This window comes from Notothenia rossii, assembly GCF_949606895.1.
Source record: "Notothenia rossii genome assembly, chromosome: 3".
Classification (NCBI taxonomy): Eukaryota; Metazoa; Chordata; class Actinopteri; order Perciformes; family Nototheniidae; genus Notothenia; species Notothenia rossii.
This window is the reverse complement of record NC_136901.1, coordinates 20,506,951-20,531,967: the sequence shown is the minus strand read 5'-3', so window position 1 is coordinate 20,531,967 and position 25,017 is coordinate 20,506,951. Positions and strand designations below refer to the sequence as shown.

The window sequence follows — 25,017 nt, the reverse complement described above, 5'->3', positions numbered from 1 at the left end:
TATTTTGACCGGACATTTTTACCGGAGAGATTTAGATTTGCCGGTCTTCAGTATATTTTACCGGTCAACGGGAACTCTGGCTGTATAGGACTCATTTACAAACCTTTGTTGGGACTGCTGTATTGCCCCATTTGATAGAAATAAAAGGTATGCAGAAGTGAAAAAAATTAAGTGCCAGTTTTAGTTCAAGTTAAATTCCAACATTTTTCCCCCTCATTGCCTAAATATGCATGTTGTTCCATTGAACATGTACTGTAGGGGAGAGTGGGGTAAGATGAGCCAGTGGGTAAGTTGACCCACCACCTTTATCTAGGGAACAACAAGTCCTCCAACTAATACGACCAAATAGGTCGATTGTTTTCCTCGTTTTCCGACCCATTAATACGACCCAGAGCAGCGTTTTCAATCAACGGGTGCGTCAGCCTGTATACCTTTACGACCCACGGGCGCGTTTTAAATCAACGGGAGGCGGCGTAATGACGTACAACGTCCTCGACAACTTCTGTTAACAACCATCGTTTTTCAGACACGTACACTCTTCAAAAATCACGGCTGTCTGTCGTAGAACAAAACGTGATCCGTCTCTTAAATTTGTGTCGACCACAGACCTTATTTCGAGCTATTTTCCCAAATCCTATGGAGAAATCTCATTGGTTCTGACGCGAGGGAACCGGAAGTGGTCAAATGCTAACTTACCGGGGTTTTGGACTCGTCACTGCATCAGACAACATCCATTTATTTCCCAGACAAGCTAATAAACGTGAGTAGTCAGATATCAAAAGTATATTCATTTTGGGATATGTATTATGTTGTTTTATTTTGTCGTCTAGTACAGTGACTAAGATTACTATGTTTACCTAGGAATAATGATAGCAAAGCTAAATTAGCCAAAAGTAGAATCAGCTAACGTTAACGTGAGCATGGAAGTTATGTGATCCATCGGTCCATGCGGTTGATCCAAATGTTATCAAACGTCACATTCTTTATAACTATATTAAATACTATTTATCTATTAAGTGAAGAGTGACCAGGGGTGTAATACTGCCGGAACACCGCTCCGGCACCTAAAACGGGGATGGTTGTTAGCATCTGGTGCTAGCTAGCTATGATAACGGATAGGCTAAGAGGCTAATGTACCTAATGTAATGTTTACACAGTTAACTTTAGTCTAAGTTATCTCAGTGGGTCTGAAACAGTTTGGTCACCATATATGGAAATACATATTTCCAAGGCACACTTTTATATTATTGTAATGTTCCACAATAGGAGTCGGAAATTCAAGTTCTTAGGTTCAATAGCTCCTTTGGTAGTATACAAATACAGGTTCATAGGTCACAGGTTGCAGGTCGCAGGTTCAACGTCACACAGCACCCTAAAAAAAATCGAATGAATCTAAAACATCGATGAAATCATTACAATTCATACTATTGGACATACAACAAATGCATAAAAAAACAAAACAGTAAATAGTTAAATATGCACAAAGATACATTTAAAAAAAGTATTATTCTTATCATTTTTTTTATTATTGAAATGTATACAGTTAAGTTTCATATGGGTGTTGACAGATGTATCCATAGATTTAGTTAATTTTGCCCTCAAGTGCACAAGATTGATGCATTTAACTTCACGGGGGCCTCCGGACCCCCCTAGAGGACATGAGGTCCACCCCCACTTAAAACATATTCACATGGATAGGATACTAAATACATGTGCACACTTTTTATATAGTAACCTTTGTACCTCAGCAGGAGGGAGTTAGTTTATAAAGGTCCTTCACTGATCACTTAACTATCACACAGCTGTGTGCAGCATTTACTGTAAGAATCACACATTTATTCAATAATGCAGACTTAATAAATGACCATTCTTTGTTGATTCTGGCTGGAGTGTTAATTGACAGTAGTTACATAAGCTTCAAAACAAGCCACAACTGCGCGTGCACACGTGCAGAACTTATATAATTAGCAATACACCCCTGCTAATGATGATTTTAGTATTATTTTCTGTGATGATGGAGCATCAACTTTTGGATCAACCAGATATTGACAGATTAGGGTTGTCCATAACAGTCACTTTAAACATGTGACTGACTCTGTATAACATTGTTTTCCTTACTCTTGTGATTTTTGTTCATCCTATCTAAAAGATAAAAAAACATGAGTTCATTGTTTTAACAAGATTTTTCACGATATAATAAAATACATGAATCCTGTAAACATTTGGAGTATAGTATTCTTATTTTTGGTATTCCCTGACATTATCTGTGTTTCTGTTACAGACGCCTACTCAAAAAGTGTGCCAGACATGCAGGCAAAGCATAGGAGTAGCAAGTAAAAAATGCAAACAATGTGGTGCCATCCAACCCTACAAAGAGAAACTCTCCAAGCAAAAAGAAAAGGTTGCACAGGAGTGGAAGGCCACGCAAAAGAAAAACCACAGTGTCAACAAAGTGTATGACTCGACACATTTACTGGTAAGCTTTTTTCTCTTGCAGATGTCAGTTATCATAAAAAAGTGTGTAAATAATCCCTGATCTTAATCTTTTTATACAAATTGTTAAATTACTGAATTGATTTATACTTTCCAACAGTCGCCCTCATTTACTTTTTAAAAATAATCCTAATTTCTTAAGTAAGTTTATGTGAGAAGTACAGACTAGTGCACGATTACTGCACTTCATGTAATGTGTTAAGCAAAATTGTTGTCACCGTTGTATTTAAATCTGTAAAGGCATAACACATTTTTTCGAACTGATGTTAGATAGTGTTTGTACTTGCAGGCGCCCAGTTTTAGTAAAACATTATTTCTTAACCAGAAGTAACATAGTTCAGGCCAGTGGTAATTCCTAGAATCAGAGCTTCAATGTACATGTTTTTCTAATTATATCTTACAAAAAAACCTGCATTTTGGTGTTTTATATTTTATTTTGGAACTTCATAGTATAGAAAACACATAATTATGTGACTATGGTTTCCAAAAGTAAAATAAATGAAATATCATATACATTTTTGAATAAATGGTAAAACCAAGAATGTCAGTGAATCAAAACCAGCCCATATTAATATAGTGCTTGAAAGACAATCAAGACCTGGACAGAGTTAGTATTAATAAAGAGGCCCTTAAAAGCACTTTCATTAAGCTTACCAGAGTCTCTGACTTTGAGCCGTGTTCGAACAGTCATTTCAAAATTCCCCTGTAACACCAGCTTTACATCTGAAGTGCTGTTAATGCGGAACTTTGAACCTGAAATGATATAGGTTATAGCTTGCTGACATGTTTCAAAGCTAAATGTAGCTTATTCAGATATCTGAATGTGAGAATTAAATGGACAAATATTTGGCATGCCAGAAACTGACCATGATCAAAATCGGACAGCCCTGGCGAATATTAATTGATTATTCGCCGCCGAATTGAAACTAAGCCAGGAAAAAAAAGAAATACATAAATAATAATAAAAATATATATAAATAAAATCGAATTTTAAAAATAATTTTCGATTATGGAGACTGTAACGAATATTCGAAAAATAGAATAATCGCTGGCATCCCTAACCCATATAAAAATAACTATGCCCATGTAAAAAAAACTCAAAGTGAACCCGAGCTCGATAAACTTCTTTTTTTTTTACAGTTCTTTTTTAGGGGCTCCCCTAAAAGGGGTCTAAAATCACACCTGGTTAATTGTGGGGTGCCTTCCTCAATGTGCACACGTATCACATCAGTGCATTTTTCACTTAGGCAAAATAAATGGAGTTATAATGGCTTTAGGTGTGTGAAAATGTTTAGAACTGTTGTGTACATAATATTTCTTGTTTTTTTGTGTCCATTGTGTTCCAGCTTCACAAATGGAAAATGTTAGATCGGCGTCCCATCCTCCTTCTTGCCAAGAGAGGCACAAATGGTTTTTGCCGATTGCATCTGTCCATGGCAAATCGAGACAGAAGATGGTAACAATGCACTTGTTACCATAAAGAGGATTTACGAAAGCCTAATTAATGGTAAAGTATACAAATCTGCATGCTATATTTCAGTAATTTATCTGTTAACATTTTTTGTAAATTAGTTGCCCAGTTATCTGGTTTTAAATGTAAAAAAATGTGAATCACTGTTTACCAAGTAGTACAAATATGTCGTTATGTCTTGTTTTGTCAGTTAAAGGGCCCATGTCATGCTTTTCTGGTTATTACCCGTCCCCTTGTGTGTTATGAAGCTTTTCCTGCATGTAAACGGTCTGCAGAGTCACAAACCCTCAAAGTACACCCTGTAGCGAGTAAAACTCTAACACAGAAAATACCTGTCTATGCTGCTCTTTTTCAAAAAAAAATCTTCCTGAGTATAGTGACGTAACGGGCATAGTGACGTACCGGCTCACACACACTCACTCAGCCTTATCTTTTCTCAGCCGAGGCTCCGTGGATCTCCTCACGCACACACGCACTCACACTCACAGCCTGGATGTGAGTGTGTGTGTGTGTGTGTGTGCGCTCAGGCTGAGTTCCTCGCTGTCTCGCAGACCCCACACAGCAACCAGGAAACAACACCAGTAATCCAGCTCACATTGTCTGCTCCTCGAGCCTCAAAGGGCGGAGCAGCGAGCCCCCCAACGTCCCGCCAACACGGCACCCAGACCCCACGCAGCATTCTCATCTGTTTGTCCTTACTGGTGTCATTTCCTGGTTGCTAACAAACGCCATTGTAACACATAATCACTGATGTTCCGCTGTTTCATTTTTAGCTGTAATTACTCAGATTATAAATGTATATGGCGGATTATACTTGGTCATTTACTCACCATGCGTCTACTTTTTTTTCTTCTCAATAGTGACTTTGGCAGTTGAACCTGAGGGCCCTTGTACCACACAGGCAGAAATGGCCGCAGACCCAGGATCAGACTTGTCTGTACCTCTTACCACCGAGACTGACACTGAGTTCACTCTCTTCCTCACTCCTGTGTCCTCCGGCCTGACTCCTGCTCTCTCCTCCGGGCTGACTCCTGCTCTCTCCTCCGGCCTGACTCCTGCTCTCTCCTCCGGCCTGACTCCTGCTCTCTCCTCCGGGCTGACTCCTGCTCTCTCCTCCGGGCTGACTCCTGCTCTCTCCTCCGGGCTGACTCCTGCTCTCTCCTCCGGGCTGACTCCTGCTCTCTCCTCCGGGCTGACTCCTGCTCTCTCCTCCGGCCTGACTCCTGCTCTCTCCTCCGGCCTGACTCCTGCTCTCTCCTCCGGGCTGACTCCTGCTCTCTCCTCCGGGCTGACTCCTGCTCTCTCCTCCGGCCTGACTCCTGCTCTCTCCTCCGGCCTGACTCCTGCTCTCTCCTCCGGCCTGACTCCTGCTCTCTCCTCCGGGCTGACTCCTGCTCTCTCCTCCGGCCTGACTCCTGCTCTCTCCTCCGGGCTGACTCCTGCTCTCTCCTCCGGGCTGACTCCTGCTCTCTCCTCCGGGCTGACTCCTGCTCTCTCCTCCGGCCTGACTCCTGCTCTCTCCTCCGGGCTGACTCCTGCTCTCTCCTCCGGGCTGACTCCTGCTCTCTCCTCCGGCCTGACTCCTGCTCTCTCCTCCGGCCTGACTCCTGCTCTCTCCTCCGGCCTGACTCCTGCTCTCTCCTCCGGCCTGACTCCTGCTCTCTCCTCCGGCCTGACTCCTGCTCTCTCCTCCGGGCTGACTCCTGCTCTCTCCTCCGGCCTGACTCCTGCTCTCTCCTCCGGGCTGACTCCTGCTCTCTCCTCCGGCCTGACTCCTGCTCTCTCCTCCGGCCTGACTCCTGCTCTCTCCTCCGGCCTGACTCCTGCTCTCTCCTCCGGCCTGACTCCTGCTCTCTCCTCCGGCCTGACTCCTGCTCTCTCCTCCGGGCTGACTCCTGCTCTCTCCTCAGTGTCTTCCTCACAGAAAAGAAGACCAACGAGGAATAAAGTGGCAATTAATGGTATGTGCGGGTTAATTAGTAATTATCTTATTTACATCGACTGAAACTGTGTTTGATTTTGCACATTGAATTAGTTAAAGAGAGAGAAAACAATCATCGGTACAATTAGAATACACCACCTTTTGTTTTGTTTAAGACTTTGCAGTATCAAAAGTCTCAGTGCCATTTTGAACAGTTTAATTGAGCACAATGTGATGTTAGGCAATGTTTAGGAGGTTATTGCTGAACTTCAACTTATTACCATCTTTTAATTCCTTGCAGAATGTCCCATTCATCAAGGGTCAGACACTTTCCCCTACAAAAAACTACTGAGGGAACGAATCAGGGAGGTTTGTTTAGAAAATATTTTTAAATAAATAAACAATGACAATAATGTTTCCGTGGAACCAAGTCTTATCTTATTGGATTTTCGTATACTTTGTTTAAAAGGAGTGTTTCAGTCTTAAGCATGACTGCTAATGTAAATATTGAAATTACAGTAACAATAATTTATTATTAATTTAAGGTTGAGGTACTTGTGTAATGCTTCATGTCGCATTAATGCATCATGTCCAGCCATTTATTTGTATATTACATTTTTTCTTGTAATCCTTTGTAGGTGAATTCCTATTCTTGGCAGTACAAATATTTTTTTAAATAATAATAGTATTCCAAAATATTAAACTGATGGGGAAAATGCTATTGACTATGTTACAGTCCTTCATATGTTTGAGTTAATCGTACCTACTATTATTTCAAATTATCATTTGATTTCACTGGACTTTTTGTATTTACATGTATGACATTTGAAAAAAATGAAGTTTACCTAAAATCTGTGTTTCTTTACTCAGGGCCATACCGAGGTGTTGGTGCAGTGGCAGTCTTGCTCTGGATGGTATGTATCTAATTTGAAGTTTCCTTCAGTGTAGCTGATGGGTCTGGCAGAACAGGGGCCACAAAGTAGTCTTACCAACCAACTTCATCAACCCTGAGATCACTAACTTAAACATTTTGGGTTCCTCAGCAGTAAATTGAATTTAGTTGATCACATGGGAGTGGGGAGCCATGTCATCAATGGCTCTATCAGACGTTTGCGCCATAAAGTAAGACATCCAATTTCTCTGCCCTTCGTCATTCAGACATCGCGCCCTAGAAATGTTGTCTGATTGTAACACATAAGCAGGGAAGTAGCCTACATTGAAATAGAAATTAAAATATACAATAGAGTTTATCATTGATCAATATCACTAAAGGTTAAATGATTGATATGTGAGGCTGGATGGTATTTGATCTCTTTTGTAATTACTGACTTGTTACATTTGTTCTTAACAATTATACTATAAGTATAGTTAGTAGTAATAAGTAGTAGTATTTCTGTGTGCAGTCTTGCAGGCAGTTGTCTAAGTTTAGTGCTGTATGTTTGGGCATTGATAAGACAGCAAATTCAAAGAATTGGTCAAATGAAACATTGACTTTGAAATAAAAAATGTACCTTGTATTATATATGATGTACGTGTTATATATAAATATATACATTATACTGCACTTTCATCATGATATTTTTGATTGACTTAGTATATCTTCTCATTTGAAATAGCATTGTCAACATACTGTAGAACTACATATTCCAAAAAGTAATACTTTTTGCTGTGTCAGTATTGTCATACTGATATTCTGTACAAACTGTGAAGTCCATTGAGACAAATGTAACATTTGTGATATTGGGCTATATAAATAAACATTGATTGATTGATTGACTGTTTCTGTTTTACAGTGGGGCGAAGTGGAAAAATTCCTGGGAGCCAAAGGAAAACTTTTCCAGTTAAATATGGCTGACTTTTTTTTTTCTATTTTGGAGTAATAAAATACATATAAAAAAAACATCTATGTAAGTGTTGTGCCTATTTGTGTTCTTATGTTATCAGTGAGCTGAAGCCAAGACAAATACAAATATGTTTTAAGTGTATCCATACAAACTCATTCTCTAAAACTGTCATGATTGGTCTGTTGTGAATGACACCCATGAGGAAAAAGGTCCTATACATTATATCACATCGGCAGGGCTGTGATGTGATGAGGCCCTCGCGAGCGTCGACGGGGGGGTGGTGTGTAAACCCTGGACACACCAAGCCGATTACAGCTAGTGGAGCCTCGCAGCAGAAACTGTGGCGCGCTCAATTGCGCCGCATTTGCGCATCAGATGAGGCTCCCTCCACAAGATGAGGGCGAGAGGCAGACGCAGTCTGTGTGATCGGCGTGTATGGAGGGGCGGGCCTGCACATCGGCATATCACTGACTGGTGCATACATTGTACAGGCGGCAATTTGAAATGGAACGCAGCCCACACACGGCAGACAAACCCAAACACTTTTGGAACACGCCACCTCCAGACACATTAACATGCACTCCCCTAACTTTCCCCTAATCTGACATTGTATTTCATTCCATAACATATAAATATACTGTTCACCCATGTGAAACACACACACTGAAACCAAAATAATTTACAAACATGTGAAAATCTTTCATATGCGATGGAAACTTCTGAAGCAATGGAAACAGGAGTCAGAGAGACACGAGGAGAGCAGGAACTTTGATGGCAAACTGATGGTTTATTCACAAGACATGTTGTGTGCCACGAATTGACACAAAAGATGCCAAACCAATTCTGAAGATCTCTACCCCAGACCCATATTTAGCTAGTTCTGAGAGAAGAATCAACATTGTGCATAACAAGATAAAACCAACACCTCTATCAGCTGACGCCAATAGGCAGGAACAGGGAGACAAAACACTGAGAGCACAGTAGCCAAGGCTACAGGTGCCTGTGCTCAGTCAGGACAAGACCTGGGGGGTATACCACGAAACTGGTTCAACCTAACCTGGATATGTTTGAGTTAGCCGGTTGGCCTAATCCAAAACATACGCCCTCTCGCTAAACGGCACTACGACACAGGTTATCAAGTGGATCGCTCAAGCCAGCCGTGCCTATCTAGTTAGGTGCGCGTTCACATAAAAGGGGTAGTATTTGGAGCATTCGACCAATCACAAACATGGAGAAGCGTACTGACAGCGCAGCGCGTATACTTCCTGAATGAAAAGTCAACTATATAATTAGACAAATATGAAGACTTTAAACATCCATGACTCAAACACTTTATCCAGGATAAAAGCCACATAGCTGCACCTGCAAGGTGAACACAGCTGGTAAAAGAAAAAGTGTTTGAATGCGTACATTAACAGGTTTATGATATGCCCCGTCTAAGACACGATCTGACTTTAATTACATTTGACTCGAGTGTTTCGTAATGTGTTGCTTAAAATAATACTTCTGCATACAGTATGTGACACTGTAAGTGTTGCACGGCCAGATACGGCTCAGCTGACTCAGATAAGGAGATATATGATACATTATGATGTGATGCCGCGGACTGTACTGTGACTTTGATCCAGTTACTTATGTTGAGGCAGATATTTAATTAAGCTTTCTTAACGCTAATGTTATAATAGTCAGATTGCTCTGAATATGGGAGGTGATATTCTATTAATGTTCACATTCACACGTGAACACGTTTGGTTCTATGCAAACTCAGTAATATCCATTGTGATACAGTTATAAGGCCTTCACAAGAGACTGTCAGTGGAGATTAAAGGGGATCAGGAGCTCACGTCTTCTCAGAGTCCTTGGTATCTGGCTTGATGATTGTCTCACATTTCTAAACTTCATGTCAATAACCTGCTTAAAAAGCTGAGGGTTAGGCTAGGTTTCTTCTACAGGAACAAGTCCTGTTTCTCTGCTTGAGGCCAGGAAAAGGCTAGTCACTGTGACCTTTTGACCTGTGCTCTGGACTATGGTGATTTGATCTATATGAATGCACCTGCCAATTGCCTGGTCAAGTTAGATGCTGCGTATCACAGTGCACTGAGATTTGTGACAAACTGTAAAGCATTAACCCATCACTGTACCCTGTATGCAAGGGCTGGTTTGCTTTCACTAACTGTACGGAGGCTCAGTCACTGGTACATTTTTATATACAAAGCCATGTTAGGGAAACTTCCATCTTATATCTGCTCCCTGATCTCACGGAAAATTGTAAGTGGCTACTGCCTCAGATCGAATGCTGTGGTTTTATTAAATGTGCCAACTGCTAGGACTGTCTTAGGGAAGACAGCTTTTAGATGCGCAGCTCCTCTGTCTTGGAATAGTCTGCAAATTAAATGGAAACTGAGCAATCTGGTGCCACTAAATGTTTTTAAAGTTCGGTTGGATGCTACTCAATCGGAAGCTATTGGTACCTGTTTATGTGGATAGTTATGTAAATGGTGCTGTATGATGTCCTTTTGTTGTTCTGTTTATGTTTTTATGTTTCGTGTGGAACCTACTTGAGCAGGTCTCCCTTGAAAAAGAAATCAATGATCTCAATGGGATACACCTGTATAAATAAAGGTTTGAAATTAAATGAAATGAGAGTCATCATCATCATGTTCTCTCTGCTGCTGCTGCTGCTGCTGCTGGCAGCTGGAAGTGAGTCAACACTTATTATACTGCTGTTTAACAGGATAATCTGTCATATAACTTTTTTTTGTATTTGTACAGGTGTGAAGTGTGAACAGTTGACACAGCCAGCTTCTGTGACTGTGCAGCCAGGTCAACGTCTGACCATCACCTGTCAGGTCTCTTATTCTGTTAGTTAATAATAATAATAAAATTCAATAACATGCTTTAACCACTAGGTGCCCGTTTATCAGCTGTGCACCATTATGGTGTAAATACTGCCTATCTACCAATTGGATCCAATATAAAAGTCAGCCGAATTACTGTTGATATTGCAAGGAGACATATTGTGTGAAAATAAATCTAAGATGTTGTTAAATGGCTGATATATTTGTGATCCACGTCACGTTTTCAGTTTTGGCGGCAGTTCTTCCTGTTTGTATAGAAGTCTTCTCATCAGGGCTCTATAGATAGATAACTACGGCAGATATGTAATATGTAATGCAGCCGAACCATGTATTACAATGCCGTTATGTGATTAGCTCCAAAGAGAAAATAAAGCAAACTCGGAATAAAGTATTATTATTTTTTTTTTTAAATGTTTTCGGATTTCACATCGCATAAACACCATTTCCCAACGTGCATTGCGGCTAAACCATGAATCACCGAGCTGAGGATCTTCGTTATGGCTAGAAAGGATCCGTCTTGTGTAAAACTCTCGCGAGAGTTCGGCTGAATGTCACGTGGCTGAATGTTTACGTTTGGCAGGCAGCCTTTCAGTTAGGATCGTTAACATCAGTTGGCCACAGCAAATGATGGTGAGAAGCTAAACTATCTATTAATTATGTCAATGACAGGGAGTGTGATCGTTGAAAAGCGGTCTTGCTGGTGTTCAAAGAAGAATGACAACACTGTAGATCACCAACACTATGGTTTATTTTTTATTCACAGGCAAGTCAACGTTGTCGCAGTAAAAGTCCCAAGATAGCTCCTGGTGCAATAAAATGTTCCCTTGCAGTGTTTTACTATTATGTCTGATGTTTCTCTATTAATATTGCTGCTGCATTAATGTGTATGTTGCATCATGTTACTGCTGTAGATGTGTTTCCGAGCCGCTCCGATTACAACGAGAACGTGACGTCATATTTACAATAGAAGGATCCTTTCTAGCCATAACCGAGGATCTTGCCTACGTCTGTTTCCGGTATTGTTTTTGACGGATGTATTTTGTTATACACACATTCCTTCACATTTAATTTAAAATGTACATTAAAATATTTCATGAGGCTTTCTAAAATGTTTTAAAATATAACTACGGTTCGAGTTGAAGAGTTTATAAATTAACATGAACCGAAGCTGTTGCCTGGTAACGCAATCGTGCAACGTCACGTCCGTTAATTCCACATCCACACACATCGATTTAATAAATGAATATAGCCTTTGTATCTGCTAAAAGAGGTGCCGACCAGCTGGGGCAACAGAAAATTAGCGAAATTGAGTGTGACTATTACAAATGAAATCATTATTATATTAATATTGATAATAATAACAACCGACCGTCGGGGTAGCATTTGCTTGGCATTTCCGGGTATATCTCCACTGGTTGGGCCACGTTAACAATACTGTGTAATTGTCACGTTTGAAGGGACGAAATCGTGACAGCTTCACGTCTCCCATCATGGTAAATCGTCACATGTTCACGTCTTGCCGTGATACCGGGTTGTGCTGACCATGTCCATGCCTTTATGACAACAGTGTACCAATCTTCTGATGGCTACTTCCAGCAGGATAACTCACCGTGTCACAAAGCTCAAATATTCTCCAACTGGTTTCTTGAACATGACAATGAATTTTACTCAAATGTCACAGTCCACAGTCATCAGATCCAAATCCTACAGTGCACCATTGGGATATGGTGAACGAGAGATTTGCGTCATGGATGTGCAGCCGACAAATCTGCAGCAACTGTGTGATGCGATCAGGTCAATATTGAGTGAAATCTCTGAGGAATGCTTCCAGTACCTTGTTTAATCTATGCCATGAAGACTTAACGCAGTTCTGAAAGCAGATGGGGGTCCAACCCATCCTAGCAAGGTGTACCTAATTAAGTGGCTCGTGAGTGTATTACTTAGCTCAATTTGTATTGTTAGTGTGTGTCTGTAGGAGTAAAGTCTAGACACATTCTTTGGATGTAAGCATTGGCTAATTAAACAGATCATGATTAAATGACATGATGATAATAAGGGTGATCACCAAAACCTTATACCAGGGGTGGGGAACCTCTGGCCCTCGAGGTAACTCGGATCTGAAGGTGACTGATAACTGCTAATGGCATTTACTTGAATACCAGACATAGTAAATGCAAAGCAGGATCATATAAAAAAAAAGGTAATAAACAAGCCATTCAATCGTAATACTCGTTTTAATACGTTGACATGCATACAACACAATAGACTTGTTAAGTCCTGTTCGTTGTCCTGTTTGTTGTCCTTATCACCGTCCTGTTAGTTGTCCTCATCACCGTCTTGTTCGTTGTCCTCATCACCGTCCTCATCACCGTCTTGTTCGTTGTCCTCATCACCGTCCTGTTCGTCGTCCTCATTACCGTCTTCAATGTCTTCCTCCATCATGAGAAAAGACGAGTCCGAGCCAATACAGCTGTAGGTGCTGGTGACTCTGCTCAGTTTCTGCTCCAGAAGATATTGATGGTGTAAAATACAGCAGTGCAGTCCCCTGTATCCCTCTTCTGTTATATCGCTTGGAGAAACTAAAATAAAAAGACAAAATGACAGTCTATGTAAGGCAACTTTTAGTTAGCATTGATGTTGGTTCCATATAAGCAATTTGAATGTTTAACTCCGAGGCTGTATATTAGCTAAAAAGATTTGTGATTCAGAAAAAATGCAATCATTACAGATGCTATTCAGTGATAGACATTTGACACTGGGAGGGGGGCAGTGGCAAATATTATAAATCGGTATTTGTGGAACATACTTTGGTTCCTGATGTCGTCTTTTGTCTGATGAAGGAGGCGGTCCAGTTTGTCCAGTGCCTGCCTCAGATTTTGACAATGCTGGGTCATCTCCTTCACAATGATGACTTTCTCCTCTTCCATACGCCTGACCAGCATAACCTGGTCAAAAAGTCGCCTCTTTGTGCGCAGGTTCACCACTATAATGGAAAAAACACAAAATATAACAACCACAATGGTAAGGCTAATAAAACAAATAATATCAGTTTGTATTCAATCTTTTTTAATTAAATTGACCAAAACCTTAAAATCTGGTAAAAAAAAATTCAACCTCGCCGCTTGCTGAATTTTTTCAATTCTGTCTATGTTGGCAGAATTACATTCAGTATGTCTTGAGATTCAACATTACTATGCAGTTCAGGGTGGTCAGGAAGGGTTTTACTGTTTCCATAGATATGCCTGTCCCAGTGAGACTAGACTATTAAGACTTGATAGGGCAACATCATACAGACCTTTCAATATAATTATTTTAAAATGATTTGTTGTGATCATGATGATTTGTGACACCTATGTTGATAGCTCTGTGTTACATTGGTGATTGTATTCTAGTACTTCAACTGAATTTATGGAATATCTAGGGCAAACAAAAACAAGTTGTTTCTTACCTTCTCCTTGCGCCTCCCAGGGCAGAATGACATCCTCAGACAGACCGCATGCTGCTTCTGTGTCAATTTTCTCTGAACAGGCATCAATGGTGTTGTACTGCAGTATCCTCTCTCTGAGTTTCTTCTTGAGCTCTGTCAGTCTTCTCCGTTTGCGTTGCCTTGTTTGGTTGCTGTCTGTAAAGTAAAACAAAATACAAATAAACTAATATTAATAATACAAACAACAACAACAAGAAACAAATATTGTTTCTAGATAACGTAATAATAAATACCATTTTGTCGATAGAGGTCGTGTTTCTTTCTTCGGAGGGAATAAATAATTTCATCTATTTCTCTCTGGAGCTCCTCTTGGCTACTCTGGGCTCCATGTTTCTCTTGAAAACAGAAACAACAAGGTGTAATCATAAAACATGAAGCCAAATGTTTGGAAATATGGAACCAAATCTATACCACAGTGATCATATAACATACCAGTGGCTGCCCATTGCTTGACCTCCAACACCCACTGCTCCGTGTCCTCCAGGGAGATGTTCAGCTCTTGCTTGAGACTCTCAAGATTGTCCACTTCAGTTTGTGCTCTCTGTGTAGTCTGGTTAGAATGTTTAAAAGGAAAAAGTGAAAATGCGTTCCAGTTGGTTGAGAAGGTTGTTTTTTACTGAATTCCTTTATGCACATTAACTGACCAGACAACATGAAATGCTAAACACCTTCTCTTCAAGGTTGGCAAGTATCACCTTAGTGTCCCTTTTTTTTCAAGATCAAGCAGGATTAACATTATTATTATTATTATTATTATTATCCAGAAATTCAGATGAATCAACCTATAGTGCTTTATTAAAAACAAACAGAACAGAGACTCTCTTGGCAGAACAGTGTGCCATGGCAGCACCATCATAATGAAATGATTGCAGAATACATTCAATTCAACAACATGTAGCTAAGGATGGTGTTAAATTACTACAACAACAAACTCGGATAGTCTTAATATACATTTTGAAATGCAGCATGGACGTCTTACTTTGACAAATCTCTTTGAGAGTGTCTTGTGGAGATTCTCCACCTTCCTGTGGTTCCATTGCATAGCCAGCACGGTTATCATATCTGCTCTAGCTGTAAACACAAAAACATGAAAATTCATATGAGCTTTACAATGTGGCACTACTTAAAACTATTTGTTTTCCTCTACCAACCTGATTTGGTCATGTGTTTTGTTGTCAGAGCTGCCCTTGAGAGGAAGCTGTTAACCTGTTCCACTTCCTCGCCGACAGTATTTCCAGCACCTTCCTGGCTTCTGCCACCCCACTTCACCTGCTCAGAATCATAAACAATGAGATCTAGCTATTTAGTTCAATATTATAATTTCTTGTACTGTACATCTTTAGTTATCATCAGTGTCAGGAGCAATTTCAGAAAGTTAAAATGTTCTGATATTGAATTATGCTTTGAACTACAATGTCACAACTGCAGTTATTTGAAGCTCTATTCATTCATTATTTCTACAGTGCGGATATATTTACTAAAATAAACATAATGGGTTTTGGAAGCCTATCCTTGTGACAGTCTGTTTTGTAACAATTTTGTCAACATTTGTAACTATTACAATTATTCCACAGGCTTGAATAGAATATACTACATGATATTCTTATGTGCACTACAATTTCTAAAACATTTGAATCTAGTGACACAAATGTTTAACTTGCATACTGTACCTCGCATTTGCCTGTGTGGGCCTTGGCGTGCATTACAGAGAGAAAAGGTTTCATCTCTGTAAGTGGTTGGAGCTCAGGCAACTTTGCTGCCATCTTCTCCAAATAAGGCCAGTACCTGTAATGACAAAATCAATGAGCTTTTCCAGTTGCATGATGGCATAATAGTAAAAAGATAAACCAGGTCCTTAAAATTACCAGTACAATCCTTGTAACCAACATCAGCATTTATCCAAATGAATGTTTTTTTTGCTTTACATCTACTGGATGTGCAAGAATTAAATAGATAACACGTTTCCCACAAACACTTCCAATTTTGCAATAGTTATAACTACCTGCAGGCAACATCCATACAAAAGAATGTTGCATTCGCAACTTCAGCCAGCTCCTTCTGCAGGAACATTGGGTAGGCATATATTTCACCACGGTAGTGATTTAGGCCTTGTAGTAAGATGCCATGTCTGCACACAGCTATTTGCAGTCCTTCCTCATCCACCTTGGCCCTGGACTTGTGTGAGGTTTCTCTGCAAGCTGTGAATGTTGCCGGTCCACAAACATCACGACCACTTTTCTGAAATAGACACAATCTGTTACATTTAACCCTGTGCTAAGATAAATAAATAAAGGGTTAGGGGATTGAATAGATTCTTACAATCGTCATCTGGCTCCTGATTTTGTCGACAAAGGCAGACACTTTACTGTCCTGGGCAATGAACAGTCCATCAAATAGAGACGGTTCATCTGTCCTGCGAAATTCGAGAAAGACATTGTAAGCAACATTATCATACATACATAAGTTTGATTGTGTCCTCTATTTAATGTGGCCAATTTGCTTTTGCCATAACATTTTCATAAATGTGGAAAAGGTCTTTGTGAATTTGATCTGTAATTCTGTGTAAAGTCTTTTGCCACCATTATTTAACATTAGTGAAAAGTTTACTGACTTCTTGTAAAAAGGTAAAAATAAAAGTACATCCTTTATATTGATGGGCATGGAATAGAGCAGAGGAAGGCATAGAAAAAGGTTCCTGGGCAATTTAATACATTTTTCATGAAGCGATTATATCCAAAACTGGTTCTTAGCTCCAACATATCCAACTAACGTCAACCATTTAACATTTTAAAGTTGAGTTAACTTTACAGGCGTCATATATAATAATGTTTATGAATTGGATTTATATAATTATGTGTAATTTCAAACCAACCATTGTTTTCTGATGGTCTACAAACTTTGGAAAAAGAAATTGCAGAGTTGGGGAAAGTTAGACATTTCAGCAAAGACATTCAGCTTAGTCAATAAAACAACAACTAAAATGAGAATATGATTTCACTGACCCTCTGGACTTCTTGAAGCGATAATGCTTTCTATTGCCATCTACAGCAATAGCCAGCATGTCAGGTGTGCATGCTGGGCATTTAAAGGGCTCCACCAGGCATAGATCTTCTTGTCTGTAATTACAGAAGGCAAACTCCCGAAAGACTCTGTGGAAGATATCGCTACAGATTCTGCCTGTCTGGAAAAAAGAATGGTATTCATTTGGTTAATTAAAAGTTTGGTATTCAAAAATCTTGAAAACCACATTTTATTCTTACCCTTCCTGTGGAAAACGATCGATGTTCAAGCATTTTTATAAATACTTGCTGGGATAATGCTGGGCTGGCCAATTTCATTTGCTCGAATGATGTGAACACATCAAACTTAAAAATAATTTTGCAGCTGTCGGTTGCTGGCCAGTATTTGTATCCCAGCAAGTCACCTATGCTCGGGGACCATTTGGCGGAACAAATTGGGCAGCACACAGAAGGCAGACGAACGTTGTATGGACCTGAGAACAAATATAAATGTGCAATTTGACAGCTATCTATGCAATGTAGGACAAAAGTATAATAGTAATCCTGTATTTCTGCTTGATCGTCTTCTGGTGGCAACAAACCATTGATAGTCACCAACACGGTCTGCTTTCCTGGGATGATGGTGAAATCTTGGCTTGGACCACAGAAGCAGATTTGGGATGGCGGAGGAATTGGAAGCAGACACACTGCAGCAAAGACAATTTCAGAGATTCATATGCATGTTAGGACATGTTAGGAAATGTAGTCAATACAAATTGAGACATTTGAACTGTTAAAGCAAACTTCCGACATGGTGAAAATGATGCCGCTGTATATGTAGTGCACATTAGGAAACCATGGTAAGGGAATATGTAATACCTTATTTGAACCCACCTTGTTCACAGAGTCCATATTGGCCACTTTCATCCACAACCACTAAGGATGTGGGAGGAATAGGTCTGTAAAACCCATCAAACATGGCTTCCCTGTCATGGAAGACATGTTTACCATGGATAATAGGGTCACATGCCGGACAAAGAAAGGGAGTTCCTGGTGGAACACAGTCCAAGCACCGGACCACAGCATCAGCAGTTTTGCATTGGAGACAGGAACGTGTAGTGACAATCTCTGCAGCCAATTTCAAATTAAGGAGCTCTGGCATTGCAGCTCTGAATATTTGTTCACGTTTCAACTGTCTTTGGGTCCATGTTGATGCAGTGGGTGTTTCTTCTGATGATGCAGGGACAGTGAGAGAACCCAACAGGTTTCTCAGTGTCTGAAGATGTTGATCTAAAATAACAAAATATAAAACAAATCATGGAATTTAGTTTAATTTAAAAAAGATATTCCATACATGGCTTTTCACTTTACAATGTATCATGAACAAAGCTATTACATACTACAAACAATTACCTACATTTCAAGTTGAAGGATAATTTAAGAATTCATTGTGCATACCAAGACTTGGGACCTGTAGAGGAATCTCATGTGTCTCCTCGACCTCTGGGGACTCCTGAGAGCTGGAAGGTTTAACTGCATAAAACAAAGTACGATGATATGGGAAACATTATTGAGGATCGACCAACGACATTAAAACTTAATGAAACACTAGAACTAGATTATATTTTACAGACCAGATCGATTCTTATTCCAATGTTGGGCTATAATGTTCCCATCCAGGTCCCTCTTCCTCCAGGAAACATTTGATCCTTGCGTTATTTTCTTTGGTATCTTCTGTATCTTCGGTTTCTTTGGTTTCTTTGGTATCTTAATATATAAATATATAAAAGAGATTATATATTTCCCTTAATTGTTGCACACACATCTTTGTAATGTGTGTGTCTGTTATCATTTGAGTAAATGTTATAATACATTTTTGGATAATGTTGTACTTGCCTTATTTGCCAACTCATCTGCGAGGGCATTCCCTATCTCTAGCCATTCATTCAGTTGCTTGGATTACATTTTTAAATGAGGATAAAAAGGGCAACAACAAACAAAGGATGAACTGACATACAGGGAGGGAGAAAAACAAAACAAAAGACAAGAAAACGAGAGGGGTGAAAGAGAGTAGGAAGAGGAATATGGCTCTGAAAAGAACCGTTGATTTTTTTATGATAATAGGCTACTTCATATAATTGAATTGATAGATGACCTGAAAAAAACCAAACAGATGAACTCAGATTAGCTGTGCTACCATGTAATTTAATTGTTGCTTCATAAATAAGCATTCGCCAAAATAAAACTACAGGCACCAAAATCAATCAAGTCCCAGGTAAATCAGTAATTACAGGGAAATATATTTCTCTTTTTAACTAGATGTGATGCTTTCACAAAACTTAAGTTGAATTAGCGAATGTTTAAAGTAGTAAAACAACTATGACCTGATGATATTCAAGTGTTGAACTTACCCTAACTATCATTAATGCAACATGTTAGGTGACATTTCGAAGAAAGAAAAAGTGTGTGCATTATAAAAAGCGCCATGTAAATGTCAACTATTATTATTATTATTATTAAAGTGCCATTTCCTTTCGCATTGTTTACGTTCATATCATGTCCTGGTCTGGTTAGCTGAATATACATACTTTTGCCATTGTTATGTGTTATGTCACGTGCTACCAAGGGTTTTGTTTTTAGGCAAGATTTTAGCTCCTTTTGTGCGAAGGAGAAAACTCTCCCTACAACTTGTTGTAGACGAACCTTCTTATATTGCAATACATATCCGTTAGCGCATATAAGCTAAGCGCTAAGCGCTAACCTTTACAGCCATGCTATTGCTAACAACATGCATTCGCCTATACTGCCTATGCCACGGGCCAGCCCTAAAAACGTAAAACTGAAATATCGTGGTTAAACATGATTAGTAGAAAAACGACAGGATTAATTAAAAGCGTAAACAAATCAAATGAAATACAGAAATCAGATTTACCACTTGTAAAGCTCTGACGCTCTTTAACAATCCTTCTTCTTCTTCATCTTCTTCTTCATCTTCATCTTCATCTTCTTGGCTCGTCGCACTTTTATTGATGCGCAAGGTTAAAGTTCACGGGATTACGATCGTGACAAAACGTGACAAAAGGTTGTAATAAACTGCTGCTAGAAATGAATAATGGGAAAGCTACGTGGCTATGGGTCGTAATATCGTGATCAACACTGCTTAAACAATCGACCTATTTGGTCGTTTTTTGTAGGAGGACAGGCTGCTAGGGAAATGTGCAAATGTGTTATCATGTGACCATAACTTCAGGAAACACCCATCATTTCCATTTGGCTGGATGGAGAGAAGAACATGGTGAAGTGGTAAATGTGATTTTTTCATAATAAACCATGTTTTGTTGTCAAAGTAAATGTTTCATCATGTCAGGTATAATTACTGTAATGTCAAAAAAAATGTATCCAGGTCTGAAAATATGTATCATACATGTTGGTTATTTAGCAAGGTGTAAAACGATGTGAATCATTTAGCTAAAGGTTAGCATGAAGGTCTAAGGACAGTTTTTCACCCAAAAAAGTGGCTGAGGGGCAAAGTGAGCTAGTGGTTCAACTTCAAATTGAAGTTTAGTTAAGCTTCTGTACAAAATGGTATTTCAGTGTAGTTTTACACAAGTGATTTGTTTTGGATGTTTTAAACGTTGTAGAAAGAACATCATTCTGTACCAAACAGCTGGAGAGAAGTAGGATGTGCAAGAGATCACATGATCCAGTAGGTCAGCTTAGGTTAACTGGTCTTGTGTAGCTAAATCCAGCATCTTGATTGAATGAATTCTATTCTTAGGTCTGGATTTGTTCAATCATTTTAAGGCATGACACCATCTTTCCTGCCGTATGCCTGGCAGGAGTTCTTTGACAATCTGGTTAAAGTGATAGACGGATGAGAGAATAACCATTTGATAATCAAATAAAATCAAATAAAATCAAGTTTTATTTATAAAGCACATTTAAAAGCGATTTTTGATGGAGCCAAAGTGCTGTACATTTAACATGAAATAACTACAGTATGAGTGACTAGCCTGCGGGGACTCAGCCCCCCCCCCCCCCCCCCCCCCCCCACCTCAGGCCTCTGGCCCCCCATTGACCAGAGATGTGTCCAGAGGACCACAGGCCCCCCGGGGAAGGCGACTCGGACTGAGACTGAGGATTTTTATTAACATAACTGTCTTTTTAATATTGTTTTTATTTTGGATAATATTTGAAACAGTCGATGCTGATACCAGAGGTAAGTTACATGGTTGTTTTCTTATGTCTTTTTCTATTTAAAGTATAGTTATTCAGTTAAGTCAATAGTAAAGCAGTGGTGGAAATAATGAAGTACATTTACCACACATACAGTGTTAAGGCAGTGACTAGTAATGTTAGGAAAAGTCTCCAAGTCTCTCACAGGTTTTGTAACAGGTCTCCAGCATTACATAACATCCGGCATCAACCTCCCCCCGGGAAGAAGAGTTTACTGAGGACCAGACGTGAAGGAAGGATGACTACTGATGAAAGTAAGGGAGTAAGTAATCCCCTCACAAGGATTACATTTAATAAAGGAGTTTTATTATATTTTTCCATCATTGGAGGCTAAGTGTAATATCTAACAACAATGTAGAAGTTGCATATTAGCATATATAAAGTATTAAGTATTTATTGTTTGTGTTTCTGTCTCACAGGGCAGGACTCCTCTTTGTGTTTTTGGCAGGTGAATGTGGACCACCACCTGATGATCACAAAAGTGTGATTTACCCTGAAACTGTATAGCAGTTAAATTGAATTCAGCCATCATAAAAACATTTTCATTTAACCCTTAAATATAAATATGTATGGTGGCTGACAGGTGCAATCACACTACTATGGCCCAAAACACAAGGAGAAACATGCTGAAGTTTAAAAAAATACAAATATAAAAACACTAATTATTGATGCATTAAAGGTCACCTATTATGCAAAATCAATTTTTTTCATGTCTTTTATACATAAACATGTGTCCCCTCTCTGTGTAAAGAGATTCTGATTGTTTCAGGAAAAAATATTCTCTCACTTTTTGTCCTGATCCATTTCTACTAAAACTGATTTTGGCCACTTTATGATGTCATAAAGATTTTTTGCTTGTGTAACCATTAGCCAAACAAGGTACACCCCCACCTTATCACCTGAATCTCCTCCTAGAGCACCATTGTGTTCTTTCAACCCAGTCTCATGGCATTTCGTGTTCACCAACACGATTTTTAATCTATTGATTCGTGTTCACCAACACGATTTTCTCCTTTTTTTCGTGTTGCACAACACGATTTTAAAAGCAATGTATTTCTACTGGTAATGTGTTTCGTACCTGCAGCACGTCTTTTTCTCCGGTCGGGTCGTGGAAGACCGGAAGCTGTGTGGTTCATAAAAACATGTTCTTACTCAATATCAAGCCACAATTATTGCTTTTATTTTAAATCGTATAATTTCTGACTTTTGTTTCCGTCTGTGAGGAAAATAAATGGGGCTCAGAGCCTCAGAATACTGAAATCTGTATTTTTAAATCTTTTTTTCCTTCTAATTTGTTATTCTTTTCAAAATAACACACTATTATTTACTCACCAATAACACACAATTATCCTTGCTTTTATTTATTGGTTTAATTCCATAATCTCTGGCTTTTTTGGTGTCCGTCAGGAACTGAATTTCAAAATAAAAATAACCGGAAACAGACATAGGCCTCTAGGAGTTTAGGATGGCCGAAGACACTACACTACCCATAATCCCCAGCTATCGTTTAGGACTACAGTCCCCGTGATTAATCTTCAAGCGCTGGGATTGGATGTTGGAGTGGCAGTGCGCCAAGGTTACGCCGAGCGTCAAACAGCTGTTTGAAATGGAACAAAACCACGCCAGACTATCCAAAACTGGAATCGAACGCCCCCCCCAGAACTACACATGCTGGCTATTGTGTTTCGCAAAATGTTCCATGGGACGTCTCTACTGAACGTTTTCGTTTTTCCCACAATTAGAAGTTGCCAGTATTAAACACATTGGTGTTATCAAATGTAAAACATATAATTAATAAATGGGTGAAAATCGCTTGTGTCCATAATGCGCAGCATTAATATATACCCACATGACAGCTCATTGTTACTTTGTAATTCTACTCCAAAATTCAGAGGTTAACCTGATTGCCAAGTGCCAACAATCAGGAGAGATATTTAATAGTTGGTGCTTGAGAAGACTAAACATTTATCTGCAATTGACAGGAATGGAAACCAGTAATAAACTATATTCATTACTCGTTATTCTCTACTAATAGTTAATTAAAGACTGTATAATGGCTATTTTGCACATCCATTTCAAGATTTCAAGATTTTCAAAGGTTATTGACATATCATATACAAAACTACGGTGTATGCAATGAATGAAAATCTTGGGTCACAGGTTCCTCAACAGCACATTACAAGACATCTATCAACATGGGTTTGTACCTCCACCATTAAACTGTCATATTCTGCACATTTCTTATACTATCTAAATACATAAGAGTATAATTCATATGTATAATATCAGTTAAAATTAGTGCTTCAACATAGTTAACATTGCAGGAAAGCAATATATTAGACGTTAAGTACTTTGTCAGGCTTAATATTTATCTGTAGATACCCCCAAAGTTTTTTTCTTATTTAAAAGAGGACCTTAATCTAAAGTATTATTTAATGTTTAAATAAAGGTTCATTCGTTTTTCTGCTTTGCACATCCTCCTATTAATATCTTTGTACATCTGGCACTAAACAGTTTTATTGTAGAGATCACTTACAGTATCTTCTTGATTTTTATATTCTATATTTCTATCACAGACCTTCTATGAAAGTATGTACTCTTAATATTTTTTTAATCAAATATAACACATAAAAACAATAATTCAATAACGTGCTTTAACCACTAGGCGGTGCACACAAGGTACACACAGCTATAATAACTTTGTATTATCAGTGTAGGACACTTATGTATGTACAACATCTGAAGATGTGTAGTTTCATACATGTTTTCACATAATTTTATAGCATATTGCTATACTATTTCAGACTCAGTATTTACATTCTTATATTCAAAGAAAATCAAAGTCCTTTTATATCAGCTGTGCACCGTTATGGTGTAAATATAACCTATCTACGAATTAGATCAAATATAAAAGTCGGCCGAATTAAGGTTGATACTGCAAGGAGACGTATTGTGTGAAGAGAAATTGAAGATGTTGTTTAATTGTTGATATATTTATGATCCACGTTAAGTATTCAGTTTCGGCGGCATTTCTTCCAGTTTTTCCAAAGGTCTTCTCATCAGGGCTCTATAAATAAAGAACTACGGCAGATCTGCAATATGTAATGCAGCCGGACCGTGTATTACAATGCCGTTATGTGATGACTTTCAAAGAGAAAAGCAAAAACACTCGGAATTAAGTATTCTTTTATTCTTTTAAAAATGTTTTCCGGATTTCATATCATATAAACACCAAATCCCAGCATGCATTGCGGCTAAAACATCCAATCAGCGAGCTTAAACCATAGCTGAGGATCTTGGGTAAGCGCTCGAAATGCCTACGTCTGTTTCCGGTTATTTTTATTTTGAAATTCAGTTCCTGAAGGACGCCAACAAAGCCCGAGATTATGGAATTAAACCAATAAATAAAAGCAAGGATAATTGTGTGTTATTGGTGAGTAAATAACAGTGTGTTATTTTGAAAAGAATAACAAATTAGAAGGAAAAAATACAGATTTCAGTGTTCTGAGGCTCTGAGCCCCATTTATTTTCCTCAGAGAAAAGGAAACAAAAGTCCGAAATTATACGATTTAAAATAAAAGCAATAATTGTGGCTTGATATTGAGTAAGAACATGTTTTTATGAACCACACAGCTTCCGGTCTTCAACGACCCGACCGGATAAAAAGACGTGCTGCAGGCACGAAACACATTACCAGTAGAAATACAT

The 25,017-nt window shown here is 38.9% G+C and overlaps 2 protein-coding genes and 3 long non-coding RNA genes across 5 annotated transcripts; 2 read left to right on the top strand and 3 right to left on the bottom strand.

Moving 5' to 3' along the window:
• Positions 1-341: 341 nt before the first annotated feature.
• LOC307033899 lies at positions 342-5,110 on the top strand. Its single transcript, XR_013806699.1, has 4 exons — positions 342-760; positions 2,282-2,476; positions 3,840-4,000; positions 4,825-5,110. It is a non-coding gene; the product is annotated as an uncharacterized lncRNA (long non-coding RNA).
• Positions 5,111-5,766: 656 nt separating this feature from the next.
• LOC307033950 lies at positions 5,767-7,799 on the top strand. Its single transcript, XR_013806726.1, has 4 exons — positions 5,767-5,925; positions 6,187-6,254; positions 6,756-6,799; positions 7,679-7,799. It is a non-coding gene; the product is annotated as an uncharacterized lncRNA (long non-coding RNA).
• A 5,089-nt stretch (positions 7,800-12,888) lies between these two features.
• LOC307034436 (uncharacterized protein) lies at positions 12,889-13,580 on the bottom strand. The gene is made up of 2 exons (XM_079673278.1): positions 13,394-13,580; positions 12,889-13,166 (listed from the first exon to the last, which is right to left on the bottom strand). The coding sequence occupies exons 1-2, from the start codon at positions 13,527-13,529 to the stop codon at positions 12,904-12,906; spliced, it is 399 nt and encodes a 132-aa protein (XP_079529404.1). The 5' UTR covers positions 13,530-13,580; the 3' UTR covers positions 12,889-12,903.
• Positions 13,581-13,993: 413 nt separating this feature from the next.
• Positions 13,994-18,123, bottom strand: LOC307032842 (uncharacterized protein; the record flags this gene model as incomplete). Its single annotated transcript, XM_079671122.1, has 13 exons — positions 17,968-18,123; positions 17,676-17,780; positions 17,335-17,567; positions 17,077-17,255; positions 16,394-16,487; positions 16,077-16,312; positions 15,745-15,859; positions 15,226-15,343; positions 15,054-15,145; positions 14,507-14,624; positions 14,308-14,409; positions 14,036-14,209; positions 13,994-14,004 (listed from the first exon to the last, which is right to left on the bottom strand). Exons 1-13 carry the CDS (start codon positions 18,050-18,052, stop codon positions 13,994-13,996), a joined length of 1,662 nt encoding a protein of 553 aa, XP_079527248.1. The 5' UTR covers positions 18,053-18,123.
• A 131-nt stretch (positions 18,124-18,254) lies between these two features.
• LOC307033916 lies at positions 18,255-18,843 on the bottom strand. Its single transcript, XR_013806710.1, has 3 exons — positions 18,708-18,843; positions 18,532-18,606; positions 18,255-18,363 (listed from the first exon to the last, which is right to left on the bottom strand). It is a non-coding gene; the product is annotated as an uncharacterized lncRNA (long non-coding RNA).
• Between the last annotated feature and the right edge of the window lie 6,174 nt (positions 18,844-25,017).